The sequence below is a fragment of the Rissa tridactyla genome, chromosome 3, assembly GCF_028500815.1.
Source record: "Rissa tridactyla isolate bRisTri1 chromosome 3, bRisTri1.patW.cur.20221130, whole genome shotgun sequence".
In the NCBI taxonomy this organism is placed as follows: Eukaryota; Metazoa; Chordata; class Aves; order Charadriiformes; family Laridae; genus Rissa; species Rissa tridactyla.
In genome coordinates this window covers 19454186-19469299 of record NC_071468.1, presented here as the reverse complement: position 1 = coordinate 19469299, position 15114 = coordinate 19454186, and the positions used below count along the sequence as shown (strand labels likewise).

At 39.3% G+C, this 15114-nt stretch overlaps 1 protein-coding gene across 8 annotated transcripts in view; it reads right to left on the bottom strand.

Moving 5' to 3' along the window:
* The window catches only part of EHBP1 (EH domain binding protein 1), a 231021-nt gene that overhangs the window by 72653 nt on the left and 143254 nt on the right, over positions 1-15114 (bottom strand). For all 8 annotated transcript variants that reach the window (XM_054194439.1, XM_054194431.1, XM_054194432.1 and 5 more), the window contains 3 exons: positions 9641-9819; positions 8953-9001; positions 1912-2826 (listed from right to left, as the gene is read on the bottom strand). In XM_054194439.1, coding sequence (XP_054050414.1) covers positions 1912-2826; positions 8953-9001; positions 9641-9819 — 1143 coding nt within the window. The remainder of the gene's footprint in view (positions 1-1911; positions 2827-8952; positions 9002-9640; positions 9820-15114) is intronic.

Genomic DNA, 15114 nt, shown 5'->3' with positions numbered 1-15114 from the left:
AAATTAAAAAAAAGTCATAGGCCTTTATAATGTAAATAAGAGTTCTCTCCCCTCCCCTTAAAACTTAATTTCTATCAACATTTAATGCCTTTAAACTGCAACTGTGGAAAAAAAATAATTGGCTTCGTGGAAGCTATGTTAAATGTGCTATGTGTTTACTTATTTACTTTAATATGTATGCAAATATAATGCTTCGTTGGCTACTTATATGGGTATCGCTCATTTATAACTTAAATTGAACACAAAGAGGCTGGGTACAGGCAAAAAACCTGAAAATATCTGCTTGTGCTTCATTTACAAATATCCACAAGGAAGTCCCTTCTTCGTACACATGACCAATTACATTGTAGAGTAGAAATAACAGAAGGGGAGCTTCTGCATAGGCTATGTGAGCTCCCATACTTATATACTCCTGACCACTGACTTCTTAGTCAAGGTCAGCTGTGAAGACTCTGGGAAACGTGTCTCTAGGTCTTTACATGGGCTAGAGCTGGGACAGAGGTTCCAGGTTGTGCTCCTGTAACAAGCACATGGAAACGGAGATCATAGAATCACAGAATGGTTAGAGTTGGAAGGGACCTTAAAAATCACCTAGTTCCAACCCCCTGCCCTGGGCAGGGACACCTCCCACTAGACCAGGTTGCTCAACGCCCCATCCAGCCTAGCCTTGAACACCTCCAGGGATGGAGCAGCCGTGGTTGACTCTAACCAACAACTGAGTGTTCAAGGTTATGATTGAGGCTCACATCTGAGATTTCATTACCATGTGCAAATGCACAGACAACTCACAACAGAGAACCGTTTTCGAAGTCATCTCTTCCTTTTCCTTGGCCTATTATACCCTTGCACGTGAAAATCTGGGTGGGTAGAGAAGACATTCTGTTTCCCCCTGCTCTACTATTCTGTATGGGCCAAATTATTCCTTCCTCATCCAGTACACGAAGATGACGATGAAGAGAAACTTCATGAGTCTTCACTGATTAAAGGAAAGAAATTAGACAGCTATGCAACTAATATTTGGCCACTATAACCCATCTATGACTGCTTCTCTTGCAATCAAATGAATCTTTATTATGCTTACTTGGGGAAAAAAACCCAACACTACAATGCTACCAAAAGACTGGCTATATTCTTTTCTTACCAGATCTAATGGCACAAAGCCAAACAAAGCCAAAACTCAAGAAAGCTCTTCACAGGGGTAAAATTACAAACCCACTTTGGTATTTTTGTAAACAGGGCTGACAACATTTTTTACATATTTTTGTGATGATATGCTTTACTGATAATACTCAGCATTTATATAATATTCAACTTTCATCCTCACCATAAGTCTGCAAGGTAGGTGGGCATATATATTTTATCATTATAGAAATGAAAATGGTATTGTGGTTAAGTAACGTGCTCAAGGCCACTCAATGAACAGTGTAACTTAATATTCTGGAGTTTCTACCTCACCATCATGTCTATGTTCACAAGGCTGTGTGGTTTCTCAGACAAGATTTTGAAATATATTTGGTATATTTTAAGGTATTCAAAACTTCACATTTTTTGAATATGGATCAATTAATTGGTAAGTCTTTCTCCATTTTTTGATTCAGTATGCAATACCATGAAGAACGGTGGCAAAAGCCTTGAAGGCATCTTCTTTGAGCTGGTTGAGAACACAACTTTTACTTCCTTTATTTGGAGAGATTAACAGTAGGACAATTCCTATAAATGAGTTTTTCATGCAATGGCTCTTTTTCAGCATCACCTACTTTTAGTTAAAGTATTTATTGCCCAACAATAAAAATACGCCGCCCACCTTGCCATTTATACTGAAGATGCAATGTAAATTATAAACACGGAGAAAGAACTTGAAGAGCATCTCCATCCTGACTCACAGACATACAGAAAGTTTGAATTTCTTACCTGGGCTGTTTTTGCAGTTTGATCTGCATGATTTAAAGCCATTCTGGCATCACTGTCAGAATCAGATTCCGTTTGCCTCGGAGAAGCGTGCGGTTTCTTTGCAAGATCTGTATCCTTATTATAGGAGAATCCAAGCTTAGAAGTCGGAGATAAGCTTGGCTTTGTGACAGGGGAACCGGGATCTGCTCTTGTGCTCTCTGTGGATCCTATACTTCCCAGCTTTTCTTGCTCAGAGAAACCAATGGTACTGTCTGAGCTCTGGTGTCTCTTCTTGTCGTTATCTTCACAAGCAACTGTGGGAGATGCGTCCTCTTTTTGATCACTGACATGTGCCAAGTCACTCAAGTCTAAAGTGTCAGTTATCAGCAATTTCTTCCTCCCCACCGTAGGCTGCACTTGCATTGTATCCATACTGCCACACTTCCCAACCTCTTCAGACGCAGAAGTCCTTCCAGAGCTCTGCTGGGATTTTTGTGGGTCTGTGTCACTTCGAGTCCTGCGAGAAGAAGGGGAAGCTGTGCTTGGGCTTAAATGGTCATCAGGAGTCTGATGCTCGCTCTCAGATTCGCCAACGCCGCTGTCATTTACAAACACGGAGTCGTCCTGAGAAGCAAAGTCTGCCAAAGCACTGTCTGGCGGATGCAGCTCAGGCTCCCGGTTCAGGTCGTTCAGCTCTGCGTAGAATTTTTCCTGGTCGACAGAACTGTTTGTGTCCGTTTCATAGTTACCCACTTTATATGTGCTTTTACTGCTGTTCTCCTCTATTTGAACCACGTTTAATTCTTGGCCACAGAAATGTGCCCTTATTTGATAGAGATAGGTCATAACAGTCAGTTTGTCAGGTATCGCTAATAAAACCATGTCGGAAGGTTCCAGCAATCGCGATATTCCTAAACTGGCAAACCCATCATATGCCTTTAAAAACAGACAAAATAAGGATTACAATGCAGCAGTTTCTTGCATATCATAACATTTCAAGAATGCAAGCAGAAGTTTCAGTCAAAATAAGCAAGCCTAAAACATAGCCAGTATTACAGGACCAGTGTAGGTTCAACTCTATTGCTTATTACTCTTTTGGCTTCACTACAGTAATACAGTAGTTACTATTTTTTGTTGCACAATCCAGTCTGAACTCATCCATTTTTCCAGATGGCTCCTAGAGATCTCTCATGGTATCTTCATAGCAATGCAAATTGAGAGACTATGACCAGCAAAGACACTCAAATGGCATTGTTTTAAATATTTTTAACATACTACCATACTGTAATAAAGTCTTTGGTTGCTCACAATGATGATTTACCACTTTCATGACTAAAAAGATGTTAAGGAGGCTGCAAATTAAAAGCCCTTCTGTTCGCACTAAGAAAACCTGCCGATATCTTAAATGGTTCTCACTCAGGTAGCAAGAAACAAGCAAATAGAAAAAGTGTAAGAGTTGGACCAGAAAAAAGCAACTAAGGATGGCTTTTTAAGATAAGGAACAAAGATACAAGAAACACGACACTAATCCATCTTGGGCTTTATCACTGGTGATCAACCTTCTCCCTTCTACTGGTCATGTAATTGCAGTGATTTGCGTTGATGAAAAACTTTATCCAGATAGCCAAAAAGAACACCACCACAGATTACTTGACACAAAATATAAATCATATTAATTCATCAAATAAATACATTTTCAAATTTGTTGACACTAAATTTGTAAGAGAGTGAATTTGATTCTCACTTCACTTTAATTTCTAAAAGCTAAAGAGTTTGCAAGGCTCCCATTTTGTGAGGCCACATTGTCTTCTTTCTGCTAGCCCTTTAAGTGAGTGGGCTTGGTGCATCAGGTTTTTCTAGTTTTGAAGAATTAAAGCCGTTTCTCAATTTACAATTAATTATTACTATCCTGGATTAACCCTGGAAGACAATATTGTGTTTCAAGGAAGCCTTTAAAAAAGGCCTCCTGTTAGCGTAGATGCACTTGGTTAAAGCACTCGGACCTCTCCTCCCCCAATAATTCTGCAGCTCCTTTTCACCCTCTTCTGAAGGGGGCTAAAATGTTCCCAGTTTGTTCCTCCACTATTTTAAGCAAAAACGGATGCTAAATTTAAGACGTGGACGAGAACCTGTTCTTTCACACACATTGCTGACTTCAACTCTGCCCAGTTTTCCACTATTTCCTTAATTTATTTAGTTTTAGAAGGGCGGAAGAAAGAAAGAAAAGATAAATCAATTACGATTTTTTTTTATCCTCTTGTTTTTCATAGTAGTAAATGTTCAATGGTGAGTTAGAACGTGGGTCTGGCCTGGCCAGCTCCCAGCAGAGCCGGTTATTTAACTTGCTCCGAGAAAAGGAGGAGTTCTCATTCCCATTGCAATGTCATTCCCTACTCAGGGGTCAAACGGTTTTCATTTCAAACTCTGCTCCTGAAAGCTGGAATTTATCTTCCTCAGATTTTGCATGCTTCGCCTCGTGCTCAGGTATAACTTGCCAAGGCATTTTTTGGCGAAGGAATTTTTACATCGCTGTAACAAATGATTCATAGAGTTTATCTAGACATAGAAATTATCTGAATAATTTATTTTTAAGCCCTTCTGGCTTTCCCTGTGCAAAATGATTTGGCTTAAAATCCCTGCCGGTCTTTGGTGGGGTACCGCTTCTTGGGAAGGTTCATTATGAGAGACTGTTATGCCATTTATAAAAGCAGAGCTGTGCTTAGACATAGGAGTAGCAGTGTAAAACACGAATGCATATTTGCTGATACAAAGCAAAGTATCCAGAACAGCAGGACGATGATGGGTGGGAGGTAATGGAAAGAACTCGGATGGTAGAAAAGGGACAGCTGTCATTTACCGGGCCTTGGGACACAGAGCTGGAAAGGCAGGAGCAGGCTGGACACGGAGGAGAGGGAGAAAAGAGAGGTGGGACGGAACAAACACGAGGAGCACACAGAAAGGAGAGTTAGAGGAGGGCAGTGCAGGGATTTGGGGGGCAGCCCAAGCCATGCCGGGTACCGGGAACGATGAGCGCTCGTACGCCAGCAGAAAACAGGCTGGGTGTGAAAGCGTGGCGAGCCAGCTGTGCTTTCTGTGGGCCAAAGGTAACAGCGGGATTTGTTGTTTGATTAAGTGGGTCAGTGCTGATTCAGTGGCATAAATAACCTGTTACCCCATGCTGAAGGTAGTGGGAGTTACCATCTGAAGAATGAAAGGACCTAAGGATGGGCCTTAGCAGTCCACGGCAGGCAAAGCCCATAGACATGACTTGACCTGAACTCTTTCATACTCTTAATTTCTTATTTATATGCTAATAAAACTAAATCCTAGGACTATCTCCCAGGGTCTGTAAAATGACGGTGGGGACAGTGTTTCAGGATTGTGAGGAAAGGCACTTGCTTAGAACAGGTAACACTCCAGCAGAAGGACTGAATCTGGAACGATGGATATTCTCGATTCAGCTGCCATCACTTTTCACTCTCTGCTCAGTTCTTCTGGTGATGCTTGAGGCTAAACAACCGTTTTCCACTGATGCCAGATACTTACTTCCCATCCCCTCTCCTTCTCATTCTGAACGATACACATTCTCGCTTCTCTCCTTTTAAAGCACACTAGATACCTAGATTGGCACGCAAATGTTTTACAGTCATTAGTTCTATAATTAGCAATCGTATGTTCTGTACGTGTCCATACAGCAGTGTGTGATGGGTTCTCCTTCACTGCTAGAAAAGGTGGGAACTCCTGGATATTTCAGTATATTTATAAACGCCTTGTGTTTCTAACTAGTTTCTAACTAGTTCGTAACTCGGTATTAACAGATTACATTTTCCAAGTCAAATTAAGTTTTGATAAACAGAGGTATAACTAAGCCTTGATTTTGCAAATGTTTATATGCGTGTTTAATTATGCTCCTGCATGATCCTACCGAGGTCAATAAGCAACTCCTACATACAGGATTACATACATGCTTATGATTTTGTGGAATCAAATAGTAGAAGTGAGCATGAGCGCCTGTTATAAAAATATGTCTGCCAGCTTAAAGGTAAGGAATTTTTTTCCATTTTAACTCAATGCTATCCCTGTAATTCTGAATTCTCCTGATTAAATACATATTCTAAAAGGATTCCTTCCTTGCGAAATGGAATATTTTGTCAAGACAACCGAGTTCAAATGTACTGAGGGATTTAGTAGAAATGGTCAAAAACAAAAAAAAGCCTCACAAAAACTGAAAGTGCCAATCGAACATTCAGAAGATAAATTGCTATTTCCATGCAATAATCCCTCAAATGAAACAAGCTTCTCTAAACAATAAAGTAATTAAAACCAGAAGTTCATTATTAGAACCATACTGTTGTGCCCTTCCACTTCTCGCCCTTTCATCCCCTCCAAGATCCAGCCAAGTGTAGTTTAGTAGTTTACATTTCTAAAGTGCAGGACATGCTATTAGCAATATGAAAAATTTCTATTCTTGATAAGGGACTATACTGCCAGTATGCTGGAATTTTAACACATTTTTAATTCCTATTTACTAATAATCAAATGGACATAGAAAATAAAATTAGTTGGTTAACATTATTGGGTAGGCTATATGGTTAGTTAGATATATATGACATTTAAGTAGAACCCCAACTCATTGGATCAGCTGGGAAGGTATCCCTGTAGCGTTTTTGATTTTCTCAAAGATAATCCTGGTTTCTCTTTTGGTCCTCACAGAAATTTGAATTTGCAATGAGCACAGTGCACCAAAAATATATCTGAATTCTGACTGATGCTGATGGAATCTGGAGTAGTTGTTCGGGTTGTTTGGGGATTTTTTTTAGACCTATTATTACATTGTGGAAATTACAATGCATATACACATACACGTATGTCTTTTCAGGACACTAAACCTATTTACCTATCTCCTGATGAAGTTTTTTCTTTTTTTTTTTCTTTTTTTTAATTTACTGACAAGCTGATTGACAGACATCAATTGGGATCCATCAGCACAAGCACCACAGGCAGTCTTCCAACCATTTCCCAACAATGTAACACACTGACATACTGGCCAAGATCGGATGTCACAGGTAAATACCCTTTTTTATTCAGCATCAGTGGCAGCACCGATTCGGCAAATGCCTAGCGTGCACTATAAAGAAACTCCCAAGATGTGCTGTTTTGTAACAGCGCATTTCAATGTGTAATTATACGCAGTAATTGCACTGAAACAGTTGTCACTTAAGATTTCTTCTTTTTTAAAAAAATTAAAATACAAACAAGGTCACCCACTTCTAAAAGATATACTCTTATGGGTTAATCTTTAATCTATGGTCACAGCCACTGCTTTCCTGGGAGGGAAACAAAAAAAAAAAAAAAAGGACGCTTCAGACAAAGAAAATTGTCCTATTCATCCATAGATGTTATTTTAATTGGTTAGGAGGAATCATTGTCAAACGTGTTACATATCTGCATGGAATTTATAGGCAGCCATTGTTGCCAGTGCTGCATTCACTCCAACCCAGGGCAGGTGGGGTTATCAGGCAGAACTGTGTGAGACCAGGAAATAAATCTGCAGGAAGCAACTGAGATACTCAATGTAGCTGTCAGGCGAAGGCTTGCGAAGTGATGAAAGAAAAAAAACTGCACAATAACAACAATCATTACTTCTTCAGTCCTGGGAACTATATCCTGGTAGAGAGACGGGCTAAAAAAAAAGTTCACCATTTGCCATCACGGTTTCATAAAGAAAAGATGACTGATCGTACTGCTAACATTTTTAATTAATAATCTATTCTTTTTTCATAATCCGGCTTAATTAGCCCGGACGCTCAAGAAAACTTGAAGTACAAAACCATATGGGGACAGACAACACCGTGATGTCACGGGTAATCCACTTAGGTCGTCCTAAGACCCTGTATTATTATGAAAAAGATATCATTGGCCAAATCACTCATTAGATAACGGTAGCTCAGAGATATTTCGTTGTTTATAATACCTAAATACTATTTTAAAGACAAGTAACTCCCTGGCTAACACATAAGTGTGCAGGCACATTAAAATATAATTACCCTAAACACAAATGAATTTTAATAAAGCGCTTTCAGAAATCCCACATATCTACAATCTAATACTCTTTAGTTATATTTGCTACATAATATTGAACATAATTAATTTATTCAGAGTATATTTTTAAACCGTCATCCCAATTCAATTTAGTGTTTTTAAAGCGGTATAAAAACAAAATCGCAGCACTGAGAAGGTAGCTACTTAAAAACAATTTTCAGATGATCTTCAGGAACAATTTTATTATCAGTGACTCACATGAAAATTATCATTTCTAAACGTGTCCCTAGGGCTCAACTGAAGTTTGTAACATGTCTGAAAGAGTGAGCAGAAATAAAAAGGCTTTTGGTGAATTCCTGCTTCTTCCAGAGAAATTTTTTACACCTTTGCATCACCAAGACACAAAGAGTGGTTTCAAACAGCTGCCCAGAACTATTTTTCTAATATTTTGGTTTATTTGCAAAGTATTGTCTTAATGCTTTTTATCCTAAACGTTCTGTGTCACGTAAAAATTCAGGTTCTACACTACCCACCACTTCGCTCAGCCGCGGAGTATAAAAGCAGGTGTACAATTTCATCTTTAAAAACACAAAAACTCACTATGAAAGCAAGGTTGACTGTGACCGATGCACGGAGCCCCATTAAAGCAGCAGAAAGAGAAGTCTTGCGTATGACAAACCAAGAGCAGTTAGGTTTTTCATTTGTTTTAATTACGTGGCTGATTAGAAAAATCAGAGGAGGGCTGGCCAGCCCCTTCCCCTGCGTCCACAGTTAATAAGTAGGCCATACAAATATTAAACTCTAACGCCAGCCTTGCATTTGTTGTGAATGTTAAAGACCATGACAAACGCGAGTCAATAATGCATCCGATTTGAACCGCGGGAGGCTGAATACCTTCTGTGAGCCGCAGTTACGACCTTACAAAACAACCGCACTTTCCCAAAATTAATAAAAACCCGCAGTGAAGCCAAAATTGAAGCTATGTCTTTTTTTTTTTTTTTTTTTCCTGGCAGTTCTTACCTTTTTGTTGTTCTCTTTAATATCTTGAGGATTCAGGGACTTGTAGTCACTGAGGGGGAAAATGGCACAGTGGGTATGTACAGTATTTGATAAAAGCAGTTTTAAAACAAACTGAATCTAAAAAATTTGACATACAATAATATCATACAGTAACTAGCAATTTCACAGCAATTCAATCAACAAAACTAATAGTGTGGAAAATTAAAGGAATAAATAAATAAATAAATAAACAAACACTGATTACATGTTTCATTGCCTGAAGCTTTCCATCTAAAAAAGAAGTTAAGGCAGGGAGTAGAGGCCGGCCTTGACAACCAAATTTACCAGGAGGTAATCCGTCCTTGTCAGCGTACAAAGAGCTACAGGCTTATTCCTCTCATCTCATTTCAACACGGGCACAATTTTCATAATCATCTTGAAGTCAGTTCTTTGTATAAGATTAAGAAGAAGAAAAACAAATCACAGAGAGGAGAGAAACAATTGTTTATGCAACAAGGGAGAGCAAAGAGGTCATAAAGTTTGAGCATTCAGAAATCTGTTTTCTTAGAAAGGATTCTCCCCTGCTTGAAAGAAAAGGGTGAAAACAGTGCAACACCTGAAACGAACAGGGATTTGATTTTTACATAAACATAAATGTTGCATATTTCTAGGAGAGTTAGTTTATGCAGACAGAGAGTACACAACTTACATTAGGTCTGGTCTAAAGTGATGTAATATTGCACAAAAGGATAAACCGTTTCTCCATGATGTAGTGAAATTGGTGATTTTCACTCCCCTATAGTTTTTTGTAACTTCTTTGCACCACACAAGCAGTGACTGACTAGCGTTTGGCTTTCTCCCCAAAACAGGACTTGGTATTGGGCTTGGCTGCAAAAAAAAGAAAAGAAAAAAGAGAAAAAGATAAAAGAATTTAATGGAAGATGAGAATTAACATTAATTGACCTAACTAGATGATCTGCATCCTTTGATGTGAGTTTAGGTCCTTCACAGCTGTCAGTTTACAATGACTGTAACTTGCAAAAGACACAAATCGCAAGTTATTATCTCCAGTCGTCGCCCTTGGCACTTGTCTCCAAAGGATGTAGATATATGGGAATCTAGATCTACATAGAAGAACAGGCCAAGAATCGTACCAGTGAAAATCCCAAGCTTAAATACTCAAAGCACAGTCCTGCACAGCTCATAATACACACCATGGCAGCCATGGAAAAGCATCCCCGCATTAAAAGCCCTTCTCTGGACCAAAAGCCAGGCATGGCAGAGTTCACCATGAGCTGCCATCTACCATTGCAGCATGGGGATCAAAGTCGTGGCGTTGGTGACATATGATTAATGCCTTCATCTTTTACAGGCTCCACATAAAGTTTTCATCTGCTCTCTTCCTCTTTAAGGGCGTGATTGCATAAAGGTAATTATGGCGTGGTGCTTCTCAACACCCACCCATACCCATATTCCTCTTCCGGGCTTTAGTTTTTCTATGTGGAAAGGGAATTTCGGCCATAAATCGTTATCAGAGGGTGGCTTCTAACAAGTATCATTAGCAAGTAACAACCATTTCCCAAAAGGGTATTTTGACACTTTAAGTAATGTTTTTGTTAGCAGACGCCAAGAATTAAAATGGAATAAAGTATTTCAGGTATTTGGCATTTGTCAGACTGTCTGCGGTTTCCCAAATTCAGCGGAGAACATACTGATTGCAGCTGACATTTTCAAGAAATACGTGCTTATTTCACCAGAAAAATATTGTCACTTTAAAAACTTCTTAGATGTAATTAAACAGACAGAATTATTTGACTGACATAAATCCAAAATCTGAATTGTAGAGAAAGAGCGCAGCCCGCTTATTTTTTAATGTAATATAACTAAAAGCATATATACAAAACCAACGTGCTATTTATGCACCTTATAGCTAAAGAGTCCCCAAATTAAGACAAAAATAGAGCAAGTAATTTACTCTATCACAGGCACTTCAGTTTAACAAGGAGATCCTTTTGGCCATATTGCCTATTTGTGAAAGACCAACGATGCCCCCACTTGACTGAAGTGTGTCAGTGCGAAGCAATTAGCTGCTACCTACCGATTTATGTTTTCACTGCTTCTGGGGAAGAAAACATACAGAACCAGGAAAGTAATTTTTCATCTACCATGACAGTCAGCCCGAAAAAGTTGTTTTATAAACACACCTACCTCATCATCAGATGGAAGCACTGCCAACTCATTTAGAAAGTGCAAGATGTATACCGTGCTGAGATTTTTTTTAAATACCGGATCATATGTACAAAATAACTTGCTTAAAAGTGTTCTGGTTTCTTTTTTAATCCCGTCAATGATTCAAATCAGCATGAACAAATCCGTTAATGATGAGACAAATATCTCTAAATACACTGAATTAACATCTTAACAGGGATATACAAAATAGGGAAGAAAAAGCAGCAATAAACTTTCTTCACAGTACATCAGATTCTAATCAGAGAAACAAATATTGCTTAGGAGCTGCCAGACAGTTACTCCAGATTCAGACTGATGTAACTAAGATCAGGTTTTTCTCCTGTGTTTTTTTTTTTTTTTTTACATCTTGAAGCAAAACCCAGTAACTAACCACTGACCCCAAATTTAAGATACTGCACTGCTTAAAAATGTATTTGCTATCTAAATTATATATATGTAAATAACACTGCTGGGAGAAAATCATTAAAATAGCGCTATCAAGATGCAGAAAATTATATTTTATCAAATTTTTAAAGCACTTCAAACCATAGTGCACTATTTACCAGATTACTTAACTCTTCACAGAAATATTAAATGTTCCGATCACCACCTAAATACTTTCTGGTTAATTCTGAAATGGCCTTAGGCAATATTATCATTCAAATGCTTTAATTACACATCTAACAAACCGAAGATGTAATTGATTTTAAAACTAGGTTTTACAAAGGGATATCCAAAGCTATTAAATCAATACATTTAGCAGAATTTTGCATTTTATTTACAAATTAACAATTTTTTTAAACCCGGATTACAATTCCTTGAAAATCTATACTTTAATTGGAGCTTTCCCCCCATGTTTGTCCTTCCATTTACTTTAGATTTTCTAGAAGTATTTTATCCAGAATATGCAAGATTTAGGATGTGCATAATATACTTAGACAATTTTCTCTTCTCTAGCCGATAAAGCAGAAATTATACACGCCTTCTTTCCAGACTTAGTACTCCAAGTTTTTTGGATAAAGGTGAAGTTAATGTTATGATAATGTTATGCTCTTATTCACCACCTGAGTCAAAGCTTTCATTATTTAATCTGTGATAAAAGCATTCAACTCAGGACATACCGGAGATACGTGAGCAATGGCCAAAGCGTGCATGAGCACTTGACATCCCTTCAGAAGGTTTAACAAATGTTAGTTCTGATTTTTTTGTGAAGCATCATTATGAAAAACATCTTCTTTCGATACCTGTAGATTATACATATTAGTTACAGGTTCAGTGCAAACACAATTACTACCAAGTGCCTATTTTTAGCATATACTTGCTCTACAAGATTGGTAGGAACTCATCAAATGAAATTAAAATTTCATTAGCTTTTCCTTATATAATTCTTTAAAGCACTGACTACACAGTTCAAACTACATGGCAGTCATGACTTGGCTTTTTGGGCTCAAAAGCCAAAGTCCCCAAGAACTCGTTTGGAAGTGCCACTAAAAAGCAGGAGATAGATACCCACAACAGATTGGCAACTCTGCTCACTGATCCACAGGTTACTGAATCTAAACGCAAGTGATTTTTATCCAATTGTGGATGAACTGCATGGCAAGTGCAGAGGTTCCAGAGCTGGTCCCTCACATGCTAGCTAAGACCCAGATGCAGCGTCATGTGGGTGGATTTATCAGCTGGAGTCAGTGTGATCTTCAGGATATCTTTGTTTCACAGCCAACAGAAGCACTAAAGTCTGTATTTTATTCCTCTGTTAGATGTTGAGCCGGCAATGTGCACTCACAGCCCAGAAAGCCAACCCCACCCTGGGCGGCATCCCCAGCAGCGTGGCCAGCAGCATGAGGGAGGGGATTTTGCCCCTCTGCCCCGCTCTGGGGAGACCCCCCCTGAAGGGCTGCCTCCTGCTCTGGGGCCACCAACAGCAGAAGGACATGGACCTGTTGGAGTGGGGCCAGAGGCCACGAAGATGCTCAGAGGGCTGAAGCACCTCTGCTGTGAGGACAGGCTGAGAGAGTTGGGGTTGTTCAGCCTGGAGAAGGGAAGGCTCTGGGGAGACCTTAGAGCCCCTTCCAGTACCTAAAGAGGCTACAGGAAGATGGGAAGGGACTCTTTTTCGGGGAGCGGAATGATAGGATGAGGGGGAACAGTTTTAAACTGAAAGAGGGGAGACTTAGATGAAATATTAGGAAGAAATTCTTTCCTGTGAAGGTGGTGAGGCACTGGCCCAGGCTGCCCAGAGAAGCTGTGGCTGCCCCATCCTTGGAGGTGTTCAAGGCCAGGCTGGATGGGGCTTTGAGCAGCCTGGTCTGGTGGGAGGTGTCCCTGCCCATGGCAGGGCAGTTGGAACTAGGTGATCTTTAAGGTCCCTTCGAACCCAAACCATTCTGTGATTCTATGATCTGGTAGCTTAATTAAGTTTTATAGCATATGTATTTTTCCTCTTGGGACACTATCCCATCAGAACATTACTCTACATTAACAAGAGGACCATAGCTTTAAACATTAGGCTGCATCCCTACATTTCAAAATATTTAAATAATTGTTTTGCTGCTCTTGGGAACACAGCACCAGGTACACTGATGGTTCACTGCACCTCTGACACACACAGGCCAATGCTCAGGAGAAGAAAATCAAGATGGGAACTAGTGATGGGAACACGGGGCTATGGCCAAGCCCTTGTAATGGACATGGGGAGCAGCCACAGTGAAGATCACAGGGGCTCAGTCTAAGCAACTCTCAAGAGCTTGCTGACAGGTTGCATGGGGGTGGAGGAGTTTGAAGAGAGCAAGGGGCAGTGTTGAAGGCTGGAAGAGAAAGATGTTGAGAGGAGCAAGTAAAAAAAAAAAAGTATGTAACAGCTGTGGGAATCTAATTGGAAGACTTATGTGGTTTGAGCTTTATATTATATTTATATTAATGAACACAACTCCCTAAAGAGGAAAGGAGTTGAGAGAACAACCTAGGAAAGGTAATTAACTTCAGGAAGAGAGAAAGCTGAGATTGAGATAGGGATGAAAGTCAGAATAGGAAGGACCTACAAACAATCAACAAACAAGTTATGTTCCTCAAGAAGCAAGTACAGGCAACGGTCTCTTACTTATTTGACTGAGCAAAATAAAAGGGATTTTCCCTTACCCCTATCAAAACTACACTGCTGTCTAGGCTCACTGAAAATCATGAAACCATTAAAATGCAAGATAAGGTAAATGAAAGTAACACACAACTGGATGAGACAAAACGTGCAGCATGCGGCTGGATACAGAAAAAAACCGGGAAGCTCAGCTGAACTGAGCGGTCTGAAAAATGGTATAAAGGTGCAATATAAACAAGACACCCAAATTCATCAAATAGATAACTTCATATCATCAAGATGATACTCTAGAATTTTATTTTTTAAACAACACAGGGCTCTACCCATAGGAATTGCTTAGCCCAGGAGTATTCTAAATTGAATATGGCTCATTTAGTAGAGTTTATGCCTTTGGCAACGTCTGTACTTGTCCAATGTGCATTCAATTTTGTTTATTCTGGGCTGTGGAACAGTCCAGGCATAACTCAAAAGCTGATTTTTAACTAGTATCAGGATGAAATAGAATATGGAAATTGAATCTGCAAAGATAGAATAAAACTGCTTTCCGGTTTATTCCAAAGATGGAAAAAACATCCTCATGACCCAGCTGTGACTTTATTCAGGCTAGTCAGTTATATTTTAAGTAGCAGGTCACCATAACATTATGATGGCTTCAGTGACAAAACAAAATACAAGCAGCATCGCTCTTTGCTTCTGGTAAGGGAAGTGCACAGATGTATTAGAAAATATATATATTTCCCAGAAAGAAATGTTAGGAGTTCTGCTATCCTGTTACTCTGATACACAACCGTAGCAGTTTAGGAGTATATTCTTTAATTTCGTTGCTCTCTATTTGCATGGTATGGCATATGATCACACAA